Source organism: Pseudonaja textilis, chromosome 1, assembly GCF_049901715.1.
Source record: "Pseudonaja textilis isolate UNSWEBS1 chromosome 1, rPseTex1.2, whole genome shotgun sequence".
In the NCBI taxonomy this organism is placed as follows: domain Eukaryota; kingdom Metazoa; phylum Chordata; class Lepidosauria; order Squamata; family Elapidae; genus Pseudonaja; species Pseudonaja textilis.
The window spans coordinates 312,571,079-312,595,889 of NC_141990.1; the positions used below are offsets into that span (position 1 = coordinate 312,571,079).

General features: G+C 37.4%; 1 protein-coding gene and 1 non-coding gene across 3 annotated transcripts; both read right to left on the minus strand.

Moving 5' to 3' along the window:
• Positions 1-545: 545 nt before the first annotated feature.
• Positions 546-23,761, minus strand: PRPF39 (pre-mRNA processing factor 39). 2 transcript variants are annotated; one of them, XM_026698795.2, is made up of 14 exons: positions 23,606-23,761; positions 20,306-20,669; positions 17,247-17,372; positions 16,469-16,587; positions 15,685-15,852; positions 14,527-14,695; positions 12,990-13,097; positions 10,693-10,857; positions 10,245-10,371; positions 6,810-7,078; positions 3,944-4,128; positions 3,600-3,674; positions 2,204-2,318; positions 546-1,225 (listed from the first exon to the last, which is right to left on the minus strand). In XM_026698795.2, the coding sequence occupies exons 2-14, from the start codon at positions 20,633-20,635 to the stop codon at positions 1,169-1,171; spliced, it is 2,013 nt and encodes a 670-aa protein (XP_026554580.1). In that variant the 5' UTR covers positions 20,636-20,669; positions 23,606-23,761; the 3' UTR covers positions 546-1,168. The 2 variants fall into 2 exon arrangements, with proteins under 2 accessions (XP_026554580.1, XP_087778636.1); XM_087922510.1 differs by having other exon boundaries at positions 23,366-23,706.
• Positions 6,667-6,750, minus strand: LOC113435362 (small nucleolar RNA SNORD127). The gene has a single exon (XR_003373911.1). It is a non-coding gene; the product is annotated as a small nucleolar RNA SNORD127 (small nucleolar RNA).
• Positions 23,762-24,811: the final 1,050 nt, after the last annotated feature.

A 24,811-nucleotide genomic window follows, 5' to 3' on the forward strand; every position in this document is an offset into this window, starting at 1 on the left:
TGTTTTGTAGCAAGGACTTGAAGAAAATTCTCCATTTAAGTATTTTGTGTTGTCTATGGAAAGACATTTTAAGATCAGGGTTCCTGATTTGCTGCGTTAAAATTTCTATCCCTTTCAGCCCAAATAACCACATTTTGCTAATCTATTTTAGTCTACACAAAGAATGGGAGATTGTATGTTTAAATCAGTTATCTTAATCTTGCAGGCATACAGTATTGGAATAGCAGGGCGTAGGGTGGTTAATTCAGCTGGACAATATATATCCAAGTCAGATGTACACCATGCTGTATTTCAGCAAGGATGTTCTTATTTTGAAAGCAGATTAATGTAAGAAAAGAGCACAGTTAAGAATTTTTGGACCAAATATGCACCTTGGCTTTTGCAACGCATTGTAATACAACTGCCTTACATGCAAAGTTTCAAAATCAACGCATAAAGGAAACATGGAACCGAATAGCAGTATAGGTAAAACCATCAGAAAGAAACTATGTTCCAAAATAAATTTGATAAACAGACCCCTAAGGAAAAGCTACTGTTCAGAAAAGTTACACAATTTGATTTTATTACAAAAGGGCATTTTAAACAAAAAACTAAACCTACACATGAAAATTCCAATACAAAATCCATCCTAAGACAGAACATGGTTCTAGTAACACACTTCATTTTAGTCACTCAAAGAGATACCCTATACATTATGCATCCTCATCAGTTAACATTTTTCTAAAAGCAGCTTTTGGGTGCTGCAATTGTAAACTGGTAAAAAAAAACCAAACAGATGGAGGAAAAGAGATACGGAACTTTGAAAATATTCAAGCACATTTTACTGCAGAAGAAAAGGAAAGTATCTCCTGGCTTGGATAATGTCTGAGATTGCTGGGGTAAACGTTGGTATTAATACATGTTAATTGTTGCAAATTAACTTTCCCAATGAATCATCACTACTTCATATAATAATTTGATAATTTTACTATTGAGAAAGTTAATAGCTCAGTAGCTATAGAATACAGCAAGATACCAATGAGTTTGTCACAAGAAAAATGTGAAAATCAACTCATCATACATGCAAAAAAGACAATCACGTGACAGTTTGTTCACATCCCTATTTCTCTTTTACAAAAGAAAAGCGTTAAAACATTGTGAAACTCCGTTTGTCATTAAATTGTTCTGCTCAGGTTGAAGATGACTGATAATATTGTCCATAATTCCATGCATTTGAGTAATTGTACTAAAAAGGAAAAAAAATAAGAGAAAATTAATACCCTCTATAGTTAATGGGGTAAACTCCAGTACTACCCAGTATGAAGCAGCTAACAATTATTAAAATAACTTGAAAACTAAAATTCTCAAGGTGTAAAATACACAGCCCTTTCTTAATCAAATTTGAGAGTTGATAACTCACTTGATAAAGCTGATGTCAAAGCAGTTCCAGCTGCCATTGTTAACTGAATTGTGCAGTCACAGTATCCCAGGATTCCCATATGTGACCTGTCAGTTTGCCCATTGAGTTTGTTGGAAACTGGCAGTGAAAATTGCAAATGGCAATCACATGACCTTGGAATGCTTCAGCCGTGGTAAATGCATGCTAGTTGTCATATGTCCAAAGTACAACCAGAAGGAATGGTTTTAAGTCCCTCCATTCAGAATTGTTTTGAAAGGTTGCTGAATGAGATTACTCATGCAAGATTATTACAACTGGGCTGTAAATCTCCAGGGAGCCATAGATGGCAGCCATGTGATACAAACCCTCTGTTGCCATCTACTGGTCATACATATTTTTGCATGCTGGATTTGGGAGCTCTCAATTATTGTAAAGCCTGTACTAAGGTATACAGACCCACTCATGTAGTATAAGATGGGCTACATTTTTAAAATTAAATACCGTATTTATCGGCGTATAACACGCACTTTTTCCCCCTGAAAATAGGGGGCAAATGATGTATGCGTGTTATACGCTGATGTCCAGGGAGCGGAATCCTCTTTAAGGGATCCCATTCCCAATAGTGCCTAGTGGCGGCGCAGCGTCGTGACGTGATGTCAGCGCTGCGCCCGCCGCATTTTTTTTCCTGAAATTTCCCTCTTAAAGGGTATGCGTGTTATACGCCTGTGCGTGTTATACGCCGATAAATACGGTAACTTCAGTTGAGAGGAAACAGGCAGAATTTTAAGTATTTAGTCCAAAAACCTCCGGATAAATGATGCTCACCTGATACCAGGCATTGTAGTTGTAGGCTGCCTGATTTGCTTGCATATCCCCATCTGCTGCTTGTCCAGACATTGCTTCATCACTGTGAATTCGTTTTTCATCTGGTTCTTCACAACTGCAAAAATAGTTTGTGTCACTTCTTTATGAAGCAAGACCCTTGCAGAAATTTTTGATTTTTTTCTACCAATAACTATGAGGAAATGTTATACTTTCCTGCATGCTGAACTTGCCCATACATTTCCTATCCTATTGTAAACTCTGAAAAGCACACTTTTAAACAAAATGTAATCTCTCAGCAGTGGGTGCCAAATGCGGAGTTCATCACTTAAGCCTTTTTCAGGGCCCTTCCTGCAATCTTGAGTAGAAAGATGGTGACTGTGTTTTTAGGCAGGTTTATTTGGCACAACATTCAAAGTTTCCAGAGTGCTACGGCATTACTGAATAATGAATTTTAAACTGAAGACTGGAATTCAATATACCACTTTACACATAAAGTTTGTACATTAAATATGTCATGCAACATTTAAAGTCTTAAACGGATGCATGGGTCAAAACAAATTTTCCTTAGTTTTCTTCAAGACAATAGATCATTATTACCAATTCAGTTGAAGAAATTATGGGAGGCCTTTTGAGCTTCCTGTTTAATCTTAAATGACATCTGTAAACAAGTCCCAATTATTTTTTTCCTTCAACAGAATTAAAGATTGCTTATGTAAAGGGCATGCAAACATATTTTAGTACTGCTGCCTATAAATTATTTACTTAATTAAGTAAAAAGTATATTTAAAATGTGAATTGTTCTATTCATATCAAAAATGATTATAACAATCTATGATCACATCAAGGAAAAGTATTTTTCTTGCTCTTGTTTTCTGGAAATATGATATAGTTCTTGACTTGCAACAGGTCACTTAGGGAGCAGCCAAAGTTCCGCGGGACCTACTTACGGACTATTTACAACCTAGATTCAAAGTTCTGACAGCACCCCATAACTGTGGTCAGTTGACTACACTTTGGATGCTGGGCAACCAGCCTACATTTACAACCATTTGCAGTGCCTGCAATCGTACATTTTATAGCAGCTTTTGTCAAAAACCAGCATATCCGGTTTTCAGCAAGACCACACCATAGCAAACCAATGATTAGTTTTAATGATTGCTGCAAGAAAAAAATCATCTGGTTGTTTATGTGACCAACTTGTTTTATAACTATCACCAAGTTATGACCATGCTCAAGGACCACCTGTGCACAATTCCTCTCAATATATAATTAATTTACATTTAATCAGCTCGGACATGTACTAACATTAGTAAGGGTTCAAAAATATAACAGTAAATAACAGTTATATTTAAAAAAAACAATCCAGTACTTGTAGCTAGAAAGAAAATATGTGTACCCATTCTCTGCTTTTCTTTTTAAACATTCTTGTTCCTTTAGAAGGGCTTGATGTTCTTCATAAGCATCTAAAAGTCTACCAAAAGAAAAAAGGAAAACTATGAGATTCCTACACCAAACATACTCTGCAACAAATGTAACTCCCGACACTGGTTCCACTTTGTCAATAATAGCTGGTTTTTGAAAGTACTATTATAATCAAGAGTAAAATGGAAAATAAATTTTAGGATTGGAATTTCTGGGACAATTTATAAAAACTAAGCTTGATCATCTTGATCTCTGTAGGCTATAAACCATTCTTGAACCCAAAAATCAAAGGCTGCAATCACTAAAAATAAACCTTACTTGTTCACATCCAGGCCAAAATCTTCAAGAAATTCTACTTTGCGCTGAGAAAATATAATCCTCATTTTTATAGGCAGTGTTCCATTAATAGCGCTGTCAAAACACAGAATGATGTTCTCCTCATTCTGCTTTAGATCTCCACTGTATTCAATTTCCAACAAATTGAGATACAGTTTTGGATTATCCTGTGCAAAAAACAACACAATTCAAGGTTAATTTTATGTTTACACATGTTAACCGACCATTATTTGAGAACTATTTTAACAGTTATGCTTAATCTACAGGTTTCCTCAAATTTCCAAATGTACATCAGATAACAAACCTAAATAAACCTAAAAATATGGTTTAAATTCTGGCTTACTATGTATGAATGAGAATCTAGAGTAACATAGTATTTTAAATGATTCCACAACTCTGAAATTGACATAATATATCTAATTACTTTATGCAACTGAAAACACAGCTTGAGTTCATAAATCTTATCATGTATTAATTAAATTTCTATGCAAACTCCCAACAAGTGGGGCAGTTCAAAATTTTTTTAAAAAAACCCTCCCCCAAATCCAAAACAATAATAAAATAAGGAAAAAAGAATAGCAAAAACAGGACACCTTCAATACCCAGAATGAGATTTCAATCATTTTTATCGAACAGTTCTTCAAGGCCCTCAAAACGTTTTACAAATTTGGGCCATATTTTATGCTATGTAAAACAACCATGTTACAACCATGATTTACAACTTAACTATATATAAACTCAGCGTGGCTGTTCAGTAAATCATGACTTAGTATATATGAACTCAGCCAAAGTCTGAAGTATGTAAATCCATTAATCCTCTTTGTGAAACTGCTTGCTCTGTTCCTGAAGGCTTCCTACTCAATCTACATTTTAAGACAAAGTATACAAAAGAAATGGATTTCCTAGTTGTTTCTCCAGTGTGAGGAAAGTCAGATCAGATACCAAGAATACAGAAGGGCAAATAAAGTTTATGCAGCCCTATACTTCTTACTAAGTGAAATCATTAGAGGATCCAATGCAAGACAGTTGTCTCCTTGTGTGAGCACTGCACAAATATGCTTTTTGCAACAGGTTTCAAATTACAGCAACAACTTGAGGCTAAAATATTAGGTGTTTTAATAGTAGGAATGCTTCTTGACAGCTGAGCCAATGCTTTGGGAATATGTATCATTACAAGCCCTCTATCCTACTTCCATCAAAGAAATTATCAGCAATTTTACAATATCTAGAAAATTAAATGGCTAAACTCATCAGAATATACTTCAGTAAGAGAAAGTATACTGTAGCAGAAAGTCTTTATTCATCATAAATATACGCTTGCAAGAACTGGTTAATGTCTTGCACCATAATCAAAACATTTTTTTTTTAAAAAACCTCCCTTTTTATAATCCTGTACTGGATAGAACTGAGCTTTTACTAGTTGGATGCCCTGCTGCCTATGTGGAGTTTGCATTGGATTTTTTTTTTTTTTTGCACTGTAGGAGAAAATCTGCTGCTGTGTATGATTGAATTCTCAACCTTCTGAATGGGAGGTGAGCATTTTCACAACTAAGCCACTATGCTGCTTTCAATCAAAACATGGTACATACTGAAAATATAAGACCTTGGAAGTTTATATGTTTTGTCCATGTATGGCCACATGTATTGTAGCATCTGAATGGAATCTTGTGGATTAAACAAGCTCCACGATATTCAACATTCTTCTCTAAATATAAATATCAAAGGAACTACCTCAAATATGGTCTCAGGTAAAGGAACACATATCTCAGAATAGAAGTGTAGGGCTGAAAGGGATGTTAAGAGGCCCTCTAGTCCAGCCCCCTCCTCCCACCGCAACCCAGACAAGAGTCCTTATATTATCCTGCACAAATGGCTGTCCAATCTTTTCTTGAAAATCTCTAGTGATGGAGCACCCACAACTCTGAAAGGGTTCCACTGATTAATTGCTGTCAGGAAATTTCTAACTTCTAGGTTGAATCTCTCTGATGAGCTTTCACGCATTGCTTCTTGTCTTGTCCTCAGATGCTATGGAAAATAAACGAGTGCCCTCTTCCCTGTGGCAGCTCTTCAAGTATTGAAAGACTGCTATCATGTCTCTCCTAAGCCTTCAATTAGGCTAAACACCCTTGTTCTTAGCATTTAGACTTTAGACCTCTTATCTTTGTTGATTTTCTCTGCACACTTTCAAGGGCCTCAGCACCCTTTTTGTATTGTGGTAATCAGAACTGGATGCAGTATCCCAACGGCCTCACTGGTGCAGTATGGAGTGGTATTATCACTTCCCATAATCTTGATGCTATCCCTCTGTTGATGCAGCCTGGAAGTGCACTGGCTTGTTTGACAGCTGCAGCAGTGATCCATCAAGACCCCTCTCAGTTTCTATTATTGAGCTAGGTATTTCCTATTCTATGCATTTGGTTTATCCTGCCTAAGGGCAGGAACTTACTTTTCTTGGCACATAATCCCATTCTCTCCCAGGAACATTTCCTACTGTAAAATGGAAAATTTGCATTTTTATCTAAAAATCTGCACTGCTTATTTTAAACATAACCAGTTCAAGTACAGTGACCTACCATTTTGGCCACATGATACTACCAAGATATGATATCACTATGCTTTCAATGCCAGGTACTTCCCCATGCCAGAATAATTTTCTTTGGAAGGAAAGCCTGAAATTTAGGGACAAACCAAATAAATGGTAAGCCAAGCAACATCAGGTTAGAGGGACTGTTGTCTCCATACTGCAGCTACGTACATTGCAGACTTTAAAGGAATCATCACAGTTGCCAGCTATAATTACTTCTTCCTAAGATAAGTCATATAAATGAATAGTCGGGAAATTACATACCCTGTCTCTATCAATGGCCTCCAAAAGAACTTTCCTGGCTTTTGGAAGATTCTTCTGAATTTTGAAAAGGTGTCGAGCAAGCTTTACAGCAAAGAATGAGGCTTCATAATTTGATTTGGCATTTTTCACAGCTTCTTGAAGCAGGTGTTCAGCTTCTTCCATGTTTCCATGTCTCCGTTCTAAACTAACTCTTCGTAAGCGAATCATGGCCAATCCTGAAACATTCTCTTCAAAGATCTTCAGAATTCTTCTGGCTTCATTGATATTCCCTAAAAGTGAGAGAGAGAGTATGTGAGAACTTGGAACTGCAAATTGACACGAGCTCATCAAATCTTTTAGAATATCTCTCCACCCTTCTTTTACTCTTGATGGAGTATATTATATAATGAATATTACTTGGATTTTCAGCAATCAAGAATCTCTGCTTCACAAAGCCACAGGGGGCGCAGAAAGAAGGTACACAGATAAAAGAAGCAATAAGTACTCCAATTTAGCATCAATACAGAACCTCACTTCATTTGTTAGTTTCAAAAATCTAATTGACAGAAATAGCCTTAACTGAAGCAGAATTTTAAGCAGCCAAGTACAGATGATCCACAGCTTATAACTATTCATTTAGTGATCGCTCAAAATTACAACAGTGCTGAAAAAGTGATTTGTGACTGCTTTTCACATGATGGTTGTGGCATCCCTGTGGCCACAAGATTGAAATTTAGACGCCTGGCAACTGGCATGTATTTATGATGGTAACAGTGTTTTGGGGTCATGTGATCACCTTTTCTGACCTTCTGACAAGCAAAGTCAATCCGGAAGCCAGATTCACTTAACAACCAGGTTACTAATTTGACAACTGCAGTGATTCACTTGACAACTCTGGCAAGAAAGGTCATAAAACGGAAGAGAGTTCACTTAACTGTGTTTCTTAGCAGTGGAAATTGTTAGTTTTCAGCCATTTGAGCTCAAATTGGGTTCAGTTATGGTTGTAAGCTGAAGATTACCTGTAATGAACTTTCTATGCAACTCTTTTTTCTACCCTGAAGGGTATATCTTTGTCTAGGTTGCTCTTCCCATTGGTTCCGGGAATAATTTTTTGTTGCACCATATGGTGACAATAAGAGAACAATTCGTAGCAAATTTAAAAAAAATATGTCTTCAAGCTAAGTTGATTTCTAATGAGTGTGTCTATGTATTTTTCTTGGCAATGATAACAAAAGTAGTTTGCTGCTACTGTAGCCTATATTGTCTTTATAACTTTATAACCTAACCTAGAGTCCTGAAATTTCCAGATTACTCTCCATCCAACCATACCGATCCTATTTAGTTTCTGAGATCAACCAAGTTTTGCTAGGACCTCCCACATCCTGAGCTTAAATACTGGCAAGCAATGGAATAGGAGATGCTTATGGGAAGGACAAAAGATATCAAACACAGAAAAGATGGTTTCTTTCAGTAAGTCCCGTGTTCCATTTCCCTACATTATCTGAAGAGCAGCCTTAAGTAGAACTTCCCAGACAACTCCCCAAAGTTGGGAACTACTTGTGGAGTAGAAATTGGAATGTGGTTCTGTTTCACATAGAATTTCAGTTTCATAGGAGGTTTCAGCTGAGTTCTATGAACTAAACTTGCAGGGCTTAGAAAGGAATTGATGGAGGACCATCTTGCCAATCTGTGCATGTTGTTCAGTGGCATCTTGATAAAAAAAAAACTTCATTTCTTGTGGAATCAGCTGTTACCTGTTGGGGCCACCTTTCATCAATAAGCTAATCAGGTACAGGTTCGCCTGGTACTCAGAGAAGGTACCTTAAAACCAAAGACAAGTGACTGGAATGAGGGTGCCAGTCCTTAGTTCTCTTGAAGCAGAGACTGACTGTTCTCCAGGTAAACAACCTGCAATACCGTTTCTGTGACAGCACGGAAGATTTAGAGGAAGCAGCTCTGCAGGATATACTATAACTTGGATGTGAATCTCTACGGAGGCCTATGGATTAGAGAGGTCTGTTTGAATTTATTGCCAAGAGGAAAGCCATTTTCCAATGAACACACTTACTAAGCAGAGGGGTTTGAAAGGCCAATACACTAGTTTTGTAGGGTTATGAACAGTTAAGTTAATCCTGAGAATCTGAAAGGATCAAAGCCAACCACTGAAATCTGTGCTGTAACATGCTAAATAATTAATACCCATTTTTTAAAAAGGCCAGTATTTCAAGAAATGATCTTTGTTCCACTTCCTTTTCTCTTTGGCAGAAAATGTGCCAGGTGTTTCATGCTTGAATATTGATGTTTCATGGGAGGCCAGAGTGGTCTGGATGGAGACTGAGTCACAATCTAGAGTCTAAAAGAACTGTTTATTTTCAGATGGGCAGTTATAACCAGCTCAAGTCTGAATGAACCTGGCTCCTTGGCTGAGATTTACTCTGAAAGGATGCAAGACTTTAATGACAATCAGTAGTTCTATGGAGTTGTATTTTAGAAAGTTTTTGGACAATGGAATTACTGTCAGGCAAAAGGTGGTAGCTGTTGCCTTGATTATTAAAGCACCAGTCCTTGTGAACATGGATCATTGTCACAATGTGTAGATGATCTCCATCTTTTGAGATCATAGTCTCTAAGATTAATGCTTACGCATCCACTAATGCCACCCTTAAGCCAGGTCTTTAGTGCTTTAGATTTAGGAATAAAGCCTGCCAAACTTCAGAGAGAAGGGGTGTCTTAGAGCAGGGGCTGGCACAGAAAAGACGTGCTTCCTAGCTCCCATCAGATGACAATATTTAAAGAAAGGGACTAGGAGTGTGCTCACTCCATTTAACCTGGTAGGATGGGTAGATGTCCTTAAGGAACTGCAGCCGCACAGATAACCTGGCATTGTGATTAATTTAATTGATGCAAATCAAAAACAATGTTCAGTGGGACACTGAGATATGTGAGACAAGATATTATGTAAACATATGCAAACCACTCTTATGCATTTAAAATTCCATGCACAGATCAATTCATGTCAGATACTGTGCCTGAACCAAAGTAGATTTGTGTTTGTCGAGCAATGGATCCAGAATATGTGCAGTACATGAAGTTATCTTTTGACGACAACTTTTTCCAAGTGCTGGTGGGAATTTCTTTTCTTTGGAAAAAAGAATTGGGGGTTGCACTGTGCCTATGACACTGGAATGCTAATAGTCACTCAAAGTAATTCAGACAAGTGAGAAAAATCAAATTAAAATATTTCTAAGAGCTATTAATATGTGAAAGGGTATTTTATATGGGGGTGATTGTTTATTTTTGTGCTTTCAAATGTGTTTTTTGACTCCTGGTGAAAGCCTGGATTAGCAGTATTTCTAACATCTGCCTTGTTAAATTTTGGGCAATAAGAAAGGGGAGATGTACGGTATGATCAGAGCATTGTGCAATTAGACCCTATATGCCCAATCTACTCCTCACCTTGCTGTTCTTCAAAAGCAGCCCAGAGCAAGTGCACCATTGGTTTCTTCGAGAGGTGTATCGTGCAGGCCCGGCTGTATACGTGCCTCACCCCTTCAATGCTGTGGTTCTCCATATACTTGGCATACTGCATTTGAAGACAGAGCAGAGACTGAATGATTCCCAGCTTACTCTGGGTTGCTAAATACTAGAGAGAACTGTAAAATTCTTGTGTTTTAAACCCATTCAGCACCTTTATTGAACCATTAGACTAGTTTCTGTAAGGAAGGACGAAGAGAGGCAACGAAGTTGGCATATGCAGCTGTCAAATCTGGTTGCAAGCAGACCATCTCCTAATGCAACAGATATAGTTATACATGAACAACATTCAAACAAGAGTACAGAAGGTTAGTCACTGATCATCAATGTTTGCAAAGAGCAGAACTGGCATAGGAGAAACGCCCCTTACCTTGATCCAGAATTCTTCATAGAGAGCACAGGAGATCACGCAACGCTCAAAAAGAACCACTACTCGTTCATGAGTTCCATTCTCAATCTCAAAGTCCAAATACTCCTTCCAGTTCTTCAGCTGGGTTTTCTCCAAAGGTTTAACATGAAAATAAGGTCGTTTTATCTGAAAACGAACATGACATGGGAAGTCATGAAAACATGCTTCATTTTACATAGTGCTCCTTAGTTATTAAGAAGCTGAATCATCTCAGCAAACCATATTTATTTTGATCCCAACTACAGTAGTTTTTGTCATTCTTGAGATCTTTATTCTTCGTCCCTTATTCCTTTAAACTACCCAGTCTCTGGAGTCAGGGAAGCACATACATTTAATATTTTTTAAAAATTATTACTTTCATAACCTTATATATTATCCTCAAATAAAATCAGTTTCTTTTTTGAATATATAATATCCAAATATATCCAATTTGGATATAGCTTTCTAAAAATAAAGGAAAAACAAGAACTGAAACAAAATATTGTGTAAAGCGACATGTGTGGCTCCTGGACATGTGTGGTGTTGTTTTTCTTTCACAAGATTGTAAGCATTTGCAAGGTGGTCAGTTGTAAGAATTAGCTAAGCAATATAAACAACTTGTAGACAAGCAAGGAAGTCACTCAGAAATAAAAAGGTCTGTGTAGATACAACAAAATCATTTCATCTAAAGAAGCACTAAACTTTCAGAAGATTGTGTATGATGGCAAGAATAAAAACTCCAACCTTACAGAAAAAGAGGCAATGTATGCACAAATTTCTACACACAGCACACACAGTTGTGAGAAGAACAGAAAAAATGCTGGATAATTAAGATTTTTTTTAAAAAATGAAATATGCAAGTAAAGTATAATGATTCAAGAACCCAAACTTGTCTTTACTGTAAAGCCATTAATTAATATGTGCTGACTGCAAGAAGGTAAAGGGAATACAAAAGGATTTGGAACCACACCTAGATCACTGAAAATTATTTGTAGTATATATTTGTTCTGACTTGCCCATTTTGAAGGATCAGGCAGACTGTAATGAATCCCATTCAACTGATACTTTGAATCCGCAAGCATGTCTTCAAGCAACACTTATGCAACAAGCTACAGACATAATGCCTTTTGAAAAAAGCATACTACTAAGACTAGAGATGCCAGGGATAGAATAAGAGTTGGACGGGATCTTGGAAGTCTTCTAATATAATAACCCTTTGTGTAGGCATGATCTTATTCCTATCTGAAATACGTCCTATAAGGTAGACAGCATTTTAAGGGAGAAAAATCACATTGCGGCCTTTGTGGTTATATGGAGTCACATCTGATAAATTGCAAACAGTAGAAAATGAGCAAAGATGTATGCTCTTCCAACAAAATCCCATATTTAATTAAATTCTTGAAGTGACCCTAAAATTATAGCATTTTAGACTTCTCTAGCACTGGAAAACAGATAAGCAGCGTGTGTTGAACTTTAAAAATGTTCAAATAGACTGACAGGTGTGTAATGGATCCCATATATGGGAAACAGATTTCTAACTTCTCTCTCACTATAGTTCTTATCAGCAGAACAGCTGTCCCTGTCTGATTACTCTACCTCCATATATTTTAGGTCTAACTCAATACTGTACTATAGGCCATTTTGCTGGGAACTGTAGTACTTCTAGCACAAATACATTTCTATGGTATAAAGACTGAAGAATTGGCCTAAAGATACATATGAAAACTTGGCAAAGTCTTGTATTTTCTTAAAATACTTAGAAAGAAGTGTGAATGATGAGACAGTAATTATTAACTATCTAGCTGCAACCTCTAATTTTGCAAAATGAGAACAGATTATTTTTCCTCCGTCCCCCGTTTCAAATGCAGTTTAATGTACAAAATGAAATACCTACGTACATTGAACTTTGGCATCCAAAAATATATTCAATGTTTTCACTAAAGTTGGCACATTTGTTAATTAGCAATGACCAGATATTGTTTTGTGAAGCCACAAACATACAGCTAGCAGCTTCCTTTATAACAAATGCCAATGTGTTACTATGTACCAAGCAAATGGAAGAGCCAAGGCAATGTCCCATCAACTAAATATCATGACAACATTGTTTTCACTGATGTGTAGAAAACAGAAATAGAAAAACCTAAAACTTTCTAAAACTTCTGCAAAGCCACTAACAAGGGGGCAGCCTAATTCCTAGAGGAATTTTTTTTTTAAATGCAGTGCCATGACAGAAATTGTATGAACCTCCAAATTTGACAAGATTATTCAAATGAACTTACCCCTTCTTCAAAAGTCCACCGCTTGCTAACTTCATGCTCATTGTGATTGAATATTTCTTGATGAATTTCAATGATTCTGTGACGCATGTTTTCTATTTCAGTGATAAGCTAAACCAGACATTGGAAAAGTATTAATACAATTCAGGCAAGGAGGTATTTTTAGACATTTCTGAAACAAGTACCTACTCTGGATGGGAATAATAATAATAAAATTCTAGTGGGACTGTGAAGTATGATGTATTCCAATAGAACTGCTGGCATATATTATAGTTTAATATGAATAAAAACCCTAAAACTAACAATCTAGTCCCACAGCCTTTTATCAAAATCCCCAATCACATATAGAATGGAAACACCTATAACGCACTTTAAGAATCCTAAAGAATGATTCACTTTATAGTATTGTGCTGGACCATTTGTCTGTGGCGAAAGTATACCAATAGCGAAACAAAATGTAGTTTTTCTTTGAGTCTTAGTGTGCTTCATGGTTTATGGCTTTATGTGTTTTGGAAACCCAGCGACATATAGCTTATTCAATATACCATGTTAATATCCTACTGCAATATCTAAAACGGGTGTACAAAAATATAGGAAGATGTTTTGAACTTGGAACAAACCATCAGGTTCCAAATGTTTTGCTGATCAAAAATTATCCTGTAGTTTTATCATAATTAATCCAATAGGAAAAAAGAAAATGGTACAGTAAAATCAGTACAACCTACCACCCAGAATGGGACAAATTGTCATAGCCAACTTGCCACAGCCAATTCAACAAATAAATTTAATTATTCAAAATAAATTAAAAATGATTTTATTTTTTGTCATTCACATTCCACTTTGTCTCTCCTTTTGCATCCTTTCCATTCTATTCCACATTTTCTGATATTAAGTGTTGGCTGTGGCAAATTGTCAGACCCCTTCCATTTCATATTCAATATTCCACATTTCCTATTCAATGGGACGTAAGTGACATGTAAGCATAGGGAAATGAAACTGCATATCTCCACCTAAAGGTACTTTCAAATAAAGTACCAAACTAGACAGAATTATTAGCTTTACCTCACAAAGTTCTGGTTGTGTGTATGAGTGTGTTAAATACAGCTACCTGAACTAATTTACCAGAACAAAACAAGTGTTTAAAAATATTTCCCTGAACTATATCTACAGTAGTGTTTGTAATTGGTAAGTTTTTACAAAAATATGTGGGAAAATGACAAGCTGCTTAAAAGATTGTGCACTGAAGCAGGACACTAAAATCATTACATGACATTTCAGAAACATCCAGTGAAAATAATGGAAAACCAAAAGCACCAACCGATTTTAAAGGCAGAAAGACAAAGAAAAAGAACTGGCATACACAGAATGTGTGAGTAAACGTGCATACATTGGTGCAATTTTCTGAACACAACTTTTAATAGCACTTTCAACAAAAACATTTCCAAATAGCTGACTAAGTTATAAAAAACTGCTAGCCCCAGAGAAATTGTCTACTATACATTCCAAACTGCATACTTATTCAAAAATGCTGATTGCTTACTTTAGCAGGGTCAGTAATATCTTCGATTCCAGAAGGTTGGTTATCCTCAGGTGGTTCATCCTCTCCATTATGATTATTGGCAGTGGAAGCAAGTTCTCTACGCAGCTGAATAAATTGTTCAGTGGTAAGAATGTCTCGAGGCAGATTATTTTGGACATGATCTTTGAACCTGCAATATATCAACAAAAACAAGGAATAGAAAATCTTACTATTTTGTTCACTTCTACACAATACAGGGGTCAAGGTGAAATATTAGCTATTCCAAGCTTACTATATACACCCCTGATTTTCCAACAAGGTTTCCAAACCTGTTAGAATATTTTGGGGGAGAGTAGAATGCAAGGGTGCTTAGAAAAGCAAGATATTAATTTCAACAATCTATGAGTGGACAAATATAGTTAGATATAACACTCCATCAGTCCTTCAGATCCTTCTATTGAGTAAGAACAACTTAACCCTCTACAAGATTTCAGAACAGGTCAGGTCAATTTGAGACCCTACATTTTTTCTCATGTAATTTACTGCAAATGTCACCCAAATCTACTCATTAGATAATAGGGATAACCTCTTTGGGTACATTTTCAGCAATACTAGCAACTTCTCAAGAGCTTGTCCAACAATTGATATATGGGCTGCTGGAAGTAAATTCCATTAGAAACTAGAACACATTATGAAATTAAGATAATTTTTTATGCTCTTTCTTTGGCAAAATGAGTTATTTTTTATCTGTTTATGAAACACAAAAATAAGTGTTCCTGGATTAGAACCACATCCTATGTCCAAAATCAAAAGTCTTAAAAAGTTAACAGTTCTTAAAAATGCTTTGGTAATAGTAAAATGGTACTCTTTTGAAAAGCACAAAAGCATTTTAAAAATGATTTGGATAATACTTCAGTGTGAAAACACAGCTCACAGCCCTGAGAGGTGGATTGGTCTGAGAGAGATTTTCAATTTAGGAAAAATCTACAGAACAATATTGTAGAATATGGTTCTCCTTGCAATGTTGCAAAATATGACTGGAGAGAAGTTCAAAAGCCCTCAGGAAAGGAATTCTGCCTTGTTCTGTAGGTCAGATTATAATGCCATGTGATTGTAAAAAATGTACCATACAATTATACTAACAGAAGAACACTACCCAAACAATTACAATCCGTATACCTTTGGAAGTGATGACTATATAGCTGTGTTGGAATCCCAAGAATGCGATCAAATATAGTAGTCACTGCTCTCAGGTTGCCTTCCTCATTTTCCCAATTGATATACATTTCCCAGAGTTTGTCTGAGCGGAAATCTGTCCCTGCAGCAAGCACAGCATGCTCATATGTCCTAGGTTGTAAACATAATCAAGGAAGTTTTTCATTAGTACAAAATACATCACATAACAAATTAGCAATATTTAGAAAAGAATGAAGCCACTGAGATATGATTTTTGATTATTTAGCACAGAATACCTTTTAAAGTAGAATACAATAGTTAGTACCTGCATTGTAACTGGAAAATTGGCAGTCTTACAACAGACATCTTTCCTCAAATTTAATCCTTTTAATGTTTTGGAACTTCTTTCAGTCCCAATCAGGATATCAATGGCAAGCATGGATATGAGTTATAATCGGATGCTACGGTATATATTAGGCTGTTAATTATTTTTATAAAACCACATATATCATGCATAGGAATTCTATTCACATGTATATATGCTAAGGTGTTCTGAAATCTGAGCAGGCTTTTAAATCCCCCATCTGGCCTTCAGTAAACTAGTAAACGAGTACACTTCAACTTTATATCATCAGTTTCTGAAGACCCTGCTATAAATGGCATTTCTAATTTCAAGCTTCTCCTTCAGGCCGAATATTAAGGTGTCTTTTTGTATGATCAAGTACCGCCCTAAGTACAATTCCACTACACAGGATGCACACATTAAGGTTCTTTTCAACCAACTTACCCTCTAATGGTCCCAATGGTTTCTATGTCACTGAAATCCAGTGTTTCTTTGAGGAAATTTATATAATGAATCCAGAGATCAACGCTAAGAGGTATCGCCTGGAGTCCTCTCCGATACACCTAGAAAAGAGAACACTAAATGGCTAGACTTTGAATCTCTAGATGGGTTACATGAGAGAGGCAACACTGTGTTATCCGGTGAACCTTATGAAATACTAATGTACTGGAATTTTGTTTAAATAATCTACCATTACCATTTGGGTGGAGGTTGGCTAGAACATGGCAATGCTCTGATCTCCACGTGCGGAGTCTTGATCTTCAAAGCGCAGCAGTCCCTGCATCTGACCAGGCTGTGTGGGCAGGCTTTGGGGTACAGATCATAGGGCACAGACCTTTTAGAGCATCAATGTCAGCGTCTGACCAAAAATGCAATAAGATGTAGCAATGGTGACCAGCAAAACCAACCACAGCGTTTGAATTTTGTGAATAAATGTATAATGTAAGTGACAGAAAAGCCCTGCCCTACTTGTTAAGCTGCAGTGTAATGCAGACGCTTGCACTGCAAAGCTTGACAAACTGTAGTAGAGGTTTAACGCACCTGCCAACAAAGAGAGAAGATATTAGCTCCAAAGGCCATAAGGAGTGACAAGTGTAAATAGAAAACCCTGAATGAAAGTGGCAGGTACTGGCAGCCAAAGAATTTCTTGCAACGCAGTGGTTTGGTCATCATTTGGCTCACAGAACCCAAGGGCAACAACTGCATGCGTCTATATACATACCTCATCTGACTGCTTCATGTTACTGTGCCGCTTCTCAAGGTCTGCATATTTCTTCCAGTAGCCATAACAATAAGGGTAATGTGTGAAAAAACTGTCAAAGGCTTTTCTTGCAGCTGGTAAATTGTTCTGGGAAAAAATATAGAGGGCAGGATTTAGTAGTTTTAGACTCTGCAGTAAATTGGAAGGGGGGGGGACCTAATTTGTACATCATCTGCCTTAATAATAGAATCAAATTACAAATCTTGAGAAGGAAGTGATTGCAAAATCTATTTAAAGCCAAAATCCAAAGCACTGCTACAGGTAGTCCTTGGTTTCTGACAGTTAGGACCAGAGCCTCAGTTGTTGAGCAATTCAGTTGTTAAGTAACTGTTTCATTGAACAACCATAATCCTGGCTCTCCCTGCTACAACTGTGAAGTGGCCACGTAGGTCATAAAGTAGACAGAGTGAAAGAGCTCCTTGCCAAAGGAGGGCAAGCAGTCCCTCCATATGTATAAGGGAATTCCTGTGGCAGAGAAATAAAGCTGGGATCTTTAGGATCCCAGCATCATTTCTCCACCTTGCCATGAGTTCCCCTCCCCTTTGTGAGTTGAAACTTCTCTGGTGGGATGCAGAAAAGAAATTTAGATCTGAAGATCTAAGCTTCATTTCTGTAGCTTGCAGAAGGATGTCAGCTGTCCACCATAAGCAAAAAGGGAACTTCTCCCATGGGGTAGAGATGAATCTTAAATCATGAAAATCTTAAGGCCCTTTCTGCACTCCACCAGAAGACTTCCCTTCAGTGCATGAAGAGCTGACATCATTCAGTGGAATGCAGAAAAGAAGCTCAAATAGTGAAGATCTAAGGTCTCTTCCTTCACCCCACTGGAAGAGTACCTTTCTGTGTATGGAGGACAGTTGATGGGGTGCAGAAAAGTTTAAAATCATGAAGATCAAAGCTCAGATCTTCACAATTTAAACTTCTTTTTCTGCATTCCAAAAAAGGATATCAGTTCTCCTCCATGCATGGAAAGGAACTCCTTTGGTTGGATGCAGAAACAAAGTTTACATCATGAAGATTCCAAGCTCCATTTCTGCACCTCAGCAGAGTAGTTCTTTTCTGTGCACACAGGAGAGCTCCACAGGGTACTAAAAGGAAACTTCGATCTTCATGAGTTTCACTGAGTAGGGAACTAAAGTGATTTATGAGATTGAGGAGTGCCTTGGTCAGAAGTAAGAACAAAATAAAATGCAATCATGTTGTGGATGGTGGTGCTGTTGAAACATCAGATAATAACTAGAAGTCTTCTCCACATGTTTTAAATAAACAATTCTGAAGCTACTGTAACTATGTAAATGACAAGTCATTTTACCAGTTGTAAATAGAAATACATTTTCTCTGAAGGAAATTTTGTTATCAGCAACCAGATTTAATTGGTTCAATTAAGGTAACATTAGACAAACTAATTACTCTGATAATTTTTATTCTTATTTTTGAGGAATATGGGATTGATTGGATCGGCCAGCTCAATCAAGAATTATCTGCTATCAAGAGGCAAGGCTTTAAATTCTAGATTCCACATGGTTCACCAAACTATAATAAAGCCTCACTTTATTACATTAGGAAGTATTTGCTATTGCCTATTATCCAATAAATAAGTGTTAAATAATTTATAGCATTTGAATTTATGTCATAAGAGCATTACATAAATAGGTGCAACTGACATGACTCACATTATTTGCATAAAAGTCTTCATACATAACACTCGTTATAACATTAAGGAAAAGTTAATATAAATTTAAATGTGTCTCTTGATCTACTGTGAATGCAAAGGACTAGTTTGCAATTTCTGAGATGTCTGTACAGAAATCCTGAAGTTTGCTAAATATGGAGTTGGTTAAATCAAGATCTCACTGTATTTTAAAATACACATAATATTTCATTATTCCAAAATATTAATAGACAGTTTTAGTGTCCTATTTTCACATATGCGATGAAGAGGATCTAGTAGCTTAAAGCTTTAAGCATATTAAACATCAAACACGACCTTGAAACTTCAACAGATAAATTAGATTCTTGGGATTCATAAACATATTGTAGCAGTACTCCTAATTTCTATACTTTTGCACTGTGCCAAATTCTTTCTTAAATCTTAGAATATTGTACATATTTCTAATTCTATGTTATTGTTTTTTACTGCAAAACATTTCATAAAGAAACCATGCAGGTTTTCAGGGACAGCAATTGTTTAACTTAACACTTGCATCACCAACACCTATATATAGAAACTTATTCTCCCTTCATACATATAGGAATATTTTATTTCAATTCAGTTTTTCCCAGTTACAAATGAAGATAGTTGAACTCCAACAGAATGGAGGACCAGAGACTTAATGCATATATCCTAAGAGCCACTGTCCACTCCACATTTAATGGTCCATTCACAATTGTCTTCCCTTTCTCCACACTTCTAGATTACCTTATCCACATCGCTGTTACTGTCACCACTACCACTGCCACTCCTTTGTCCTTCCATATCCCTATTCTTTGCTATTATAGGCATTAACGTTTTGCCCCCCAAAACAGTTTTCCTACACTTTGATAAACTGAATGAGATACAGCCACTGCCCTTATTCTGCCTGTAAAAGAGAAAAAAACTGCTGCTCTAGGACCCTTCTCCATACTTCGTAAACAAAAAAAAAAAAAAAACCCTATCACAAGAATTTTTGAATGAATACTGAGAACATTTTAAGAGTGCTAGAATGTTCACTCACAATTTAGGTGAGTGGAATAAATTGTATACTAAAGGTTATCTTCTGGGAAAATGATGGGAAGAAAATAAATATTTGAAAGTTGAACAGCCCTCAATTGTATATTCATTTTCCGCTCAATTCATCCATTTCTTACATGTGGCACACAAAGCATTTTACAATATTGAATATGATATGTTAACATAGCTCCACTGAACCTGAGGGATGGTATAATGGCTAGAAGTATGAAGTTTATAATTCATATATTCAAGTATTGGACAGCAGAGAAGAAAAAACACTACCACTGGTCCAAAGTATATAATTACTTACCTCTTGTTCTACAAACTGAAGGAGGTAAACCCAACCTGTAAAATCTTGTGGGTTAGTTTCAACTACTCTCCAAAACTTGTCAAAATCAGCGGGGAATGAATTTTCAGGATCAGATGTCTTTACAGTTTCTGTAACTGGTATTTCTGTGTCCTGAACAGTCTCTTCCTGGGAATTGGCAGCAGGAGAATTGTCAGGGGACTGCTCCATCTCCATGACACTCATGATCTCTGTGCTAAAGTCAGCTGGCTGCTCATTCTTGGCTTCCGTGTCCTTACCCATGTTCTCAGTTTTCAAGTTGCTGTTGTCTTCTGTATGTTCTGAACTCTGCATAGCGACTGATACCTTTTTATCTTTATGAAATAGTCTGTAAATGCAGAAAACGATTAGCATCAGTACTGTCCACTGAATTTTCAAACAGTACATAGGCATTTTTTATTTATTTTTAAAATAAATGTAACATTCGATAAGAGTATAATTATTAAAAATAATTAAAAATTAAGATGAATCAAAACTGAATGAGTCAAGTCTTTCTAACATATAGATTGACAGCAAAGTATAAGGCAAATATCAGAATAAAACCATTTTCCAGCCCATTTTAGCCCAACTAAACTACCCTGAGTGGCTAAAATTCTAACTGAAGTAAACAATTATGAATAATTAATATACTACTTTAGCATATCTCTATTCTGCACAAATTACAAAAAGGGAAATATTTGCATTGTATTTCATAAATTAAAATATCTAAATAAAGTGCTACATTAATATAACTGATAGTACTGCTTTCATTTTCTATTTATCTCTATTGCAGAATTTCAACAGAGAAGCCAAATATTTTTATCTAAGTATCACCGTCTCTAGTCTCAATTACCAATCAAAACAAATGAACGAATTCTTATTTGGATCCAGTTTCTTCACAGTCAACTGAAACAAATTCCAAAAAATTCAACTGAATGGGGAGGGAGGGACAGGTGGCAACTAAGCCTGTCATACAAGAGATAACTTGCTCATTCAAATCATTGGAAGCAGCTTTCATAACAAATTAAGATACAAAAGGGCAAATCAGGTGCCCTAATTTACAATTAAAAAGTGGCAAGAAGTCCAATCACATCTCACGCCTTAAAGATCGTGCATCAGCTCTGATAATCCCTAACTGGTAAGGCTCAAGGGAAGCATTACCTGCTAACTTCAGTCAACTTGGAACTACTTGATAGACTTTGATGTGGTATCCTCCCACAATGCTTCTGAGTTTGTTGACAGTAGTTAACAATAAAATCAAGATCTTTCTAGATGATAAATAGAGCAGTCTATAATTGGGATAATAGAATTATCTAAATTCCCAAAATCATTCTGTAGGAAATGGATTTTAACTATAATACTTTTAGAACACAAAGAAACGCAAAAGCTTTTTAAGATGTCTATGTCTGCAGAGAGGTACTTGGTACTGAAAATATACATAACCAAGCTGAATGGAAATACACACAGAGTGTGAGCTTGGTTATGTATATTTCCAGTATCAAGTACTTTTCTGCAGACAGAGACATGTTAAAAAGCTTTGGGACCCCAAGGAGGCTTCATATTTACTTACACACACACACACACAAAATGCATACATATATACGTGTGTGTATATATATAATTTTTGTATAGTATTTGTCTGTGTAAATCTGAGGAGTTGCTTTCTCAGCTCGGTTATTTTGTTGCAGGTGTTTCATTACCCAAATTTGGTAACATAATCATCATACAAAAGTCTGTCAAGATTTAGTCACAAGAGAATTCAGATAGTGAATCTATTCACTAGAACTGAGATTTCACAGGAAATTACAGTACTTATGAAGGTGTGAAGCGTTGCCTTTTAGAGAAATATTTTGGCTATTCAAAGGCTTTCCTCTCAATTCCTCCAAAATAGGAAAAAATGTAAAATATTTCATGGTTCACAGAAAAGGTGAATACAAATAACCATAATTCTTAAGTTACAATTCTCAGTGTATCAGAAATAAAACCACCATTTTTTGAATTGCACCCAGAAACTGATATGAGGTGTAGTAGAGACCAAGAATGAAAACCCAGTAAATGAATAATACAAGTTTCTTCCATGCTACTATTTTTTTTAAAAAATCCCTTCTCAAAGCCTTTTTTTTTTTCATGACGTCTTTCCAAACGCCCAGTTCCTTACAAGTCATTTTAGGCATCTGCAGTTGAACTCCTCCCTCCCCTTTAACTCTCCACATCGTTTCGTTTTCGGGGCAAACCCACCGGCCACGACGCCCGTTCTCCTGAATTCCTTACTGTAACTTTGACCGTTGAAAACTACCGAGTCAGGGTTTAGAAAAAGAAAGTTATGTATCCAACCGCTCTGATTAGGAGGAACGATGCAAGCGAAGTCTGGGCATAATTACGCCCCCCCTTTCCCCCCATCATGCCCTCAACCAGCCTTTTCCCTCAAAGCTCCTTTTTTCTTTTGAAGTGTGAGAGATCACAACCCCAAAAGCCACATGGCTGGAGATCAACCCGCGTGATATAACACAAACACACACGAAAAAGCACCAATTCGGGGCGAAATATTGATCTCACCCCATTCCTAAGAGGGCCGTGCATAAATGCACCATCGTGCCTGCCTTCCCTGTCCTATTGTCCCCATTTAATCGTACCTATTTTCTGTATTCTTACTCATGTTTATACTTATACCTATTATTTTGTAAGCGACTGACAAATCAAATAAATAAATAAAAAGCAAAGCAATCCTAGCTGAGAGAGAAATAAGGCTGGGAGAAAGTCGCTAGATAAACAGAGACTTCTTGACTGAAGCTCCGTCGGTCATTCCGTCCCGAAGCCTACAAAGAAAAGGGAGCTTAAGAGTCGGCCGCCCTCTTGAAGGAGTAACGACGCCAGCAAATTCCTTCCTTGGTTCGCGCTGCTCCTTCCCCCACAAAGAGTAGCCGAAAAAGAGCTGATTCCCCCACCTCCTCCACACACTTTTTCGCTCGCTCGTGCTTGGTTCCCTTCCCCCACACCACCACCCTCGGACCACCGGAGGCCGAGGGTGGTGGGGGGCGTTGTTACCTCAGGCCGCGCCAAACTCGTGGGGAGCGGGGAAAGAAGCCAACGGTGTGGAGGGGCGTGGGTCGGAAGGAGCAAGTTCCCCTCCTTTTTTGCCTCGCTGCCCAACCGCCTTGCCTCAGAGAGAGCGTGGCTGGGGAAGCGGGATTTTTTTTTTTAATTTGTTTTAATTAAACCTTTCCTCAGGCCTCTTAAAACGCACACCAGGAAGCTTCTCGTTCTTTCGCCCGTTTCCCTACAGACCTGGCTCGTGTTCTCTGCCATCAGTCCCGCTCGGCCGTCGCCTTGACTCTCTTGAGCGGCCTCCGGTCAGCCCGCCGTCCGAAAGAACGTACTACGCAAGCGCGTGGGATCTAAGGCCTCTCTTTTTGGCCCAATCTGACTTGCGCCGCCGGCGGGAAGAAAGAGGCGCATGCGGGGTAGCGCGCCCAGCCGGAGGGCCGGAAGACAACCAGTTGAAAGAGCATGCGCCGGAAGGAGATGCGCTCGGCCTTCGTTGCGACGTGGCCGTTGCGTGTCTCTCAGTGAGAGACGGTCTCGGTCTGTGAGCCTGTTCTGGGGCTGTTTTAGAGTTAATTCCTAAGTCCTTTCTTATGCGTTACTCCAAATGTGGACGCTGTGTCGTCCTAATCATCTTTAACTAAGAGGCGGCATAACCACACATGAAAGTTCATCCAAACGCCGCCTCTTGTCACTCTACCCTGATAACAGCTTAATTTCTTTGGGAGCTGCAAACAGGCGATTATTTTGGTTGGTGCAAAGTGCAGAATTGAAAGGCGTAGCTGACATGGGAAAACACCATAATTTTGATGCTACTGGCTGAGTAGATGAAGGAAGGCGTCCTAAATCCTCTGTGGGAAGCCCACCCCCACAATAGTGAAATATTTTGGGAAATATTAAAAAGGTAAGAGTATTATATTTCCCCAAAGGGAGAAATGGAGAAGCATGCTCTAAGACAGAAAGCAGACTCGGTCTTTCTTAACAGCTCCCAGCAAATATTTTGTGCCCATTGAAAAATTGTGCCAGCTTATTCACAAGAGAAAAGAACTTCAGCTCCAGGATGATGGGATAAAGGACAAGACATTGAGAAAAGTGGAAACAATATCTGTCCATTAAGAAAGGCAGGTTAGAGGCAATAGATAACAAATCAAAAACACATGCCTGACAGGATTAGGACTAAGGAAATGATAATTAAGACCCATCATGAGCAAGTAAAACCAACCAAATAATAAAAACACACAAGGCAAGCCTCCAGATTACAAAATGCTGTAAAAACTATAAAAAGCCCATGTAAAACCAAACAGTTTGCCAGCTGCACCAGAACCACAAATCCTGGTGGTTCTGTTCATCAATAAATGGACGTTCTTTCCAATCAGCTCCCAGCCTCTATGTTGTTTCCAGCATCTTTCTCCAAGTTTGAAACTGAACCAGATGGATTTTTCTTCCAAA

Bases quoted from the DNA above. Each gene is read 5' to 3' on its own strand.
- PRPF39 (XM_026698795.2), bottom strand. From the start codon at position 20,635: ATGCAGAGTTCAGAACATACAGAAGACAACAGCAACTTGAAAACTGAG. The intron at 16,588-17,246 runs GTATGTATATAG...TCTCTTTTCTAG, and splicing joins ACATGAAGCAGTCAGATGAG to GTGTATCGGAGAGGACTCCA. The intron at 14,696-15,684 runs GTATACGGATTG...GATATATTGCAG, and splicing joins TATAGTCATCACTTCCAAAG to GTTCAAAGATCATGTCCAAA.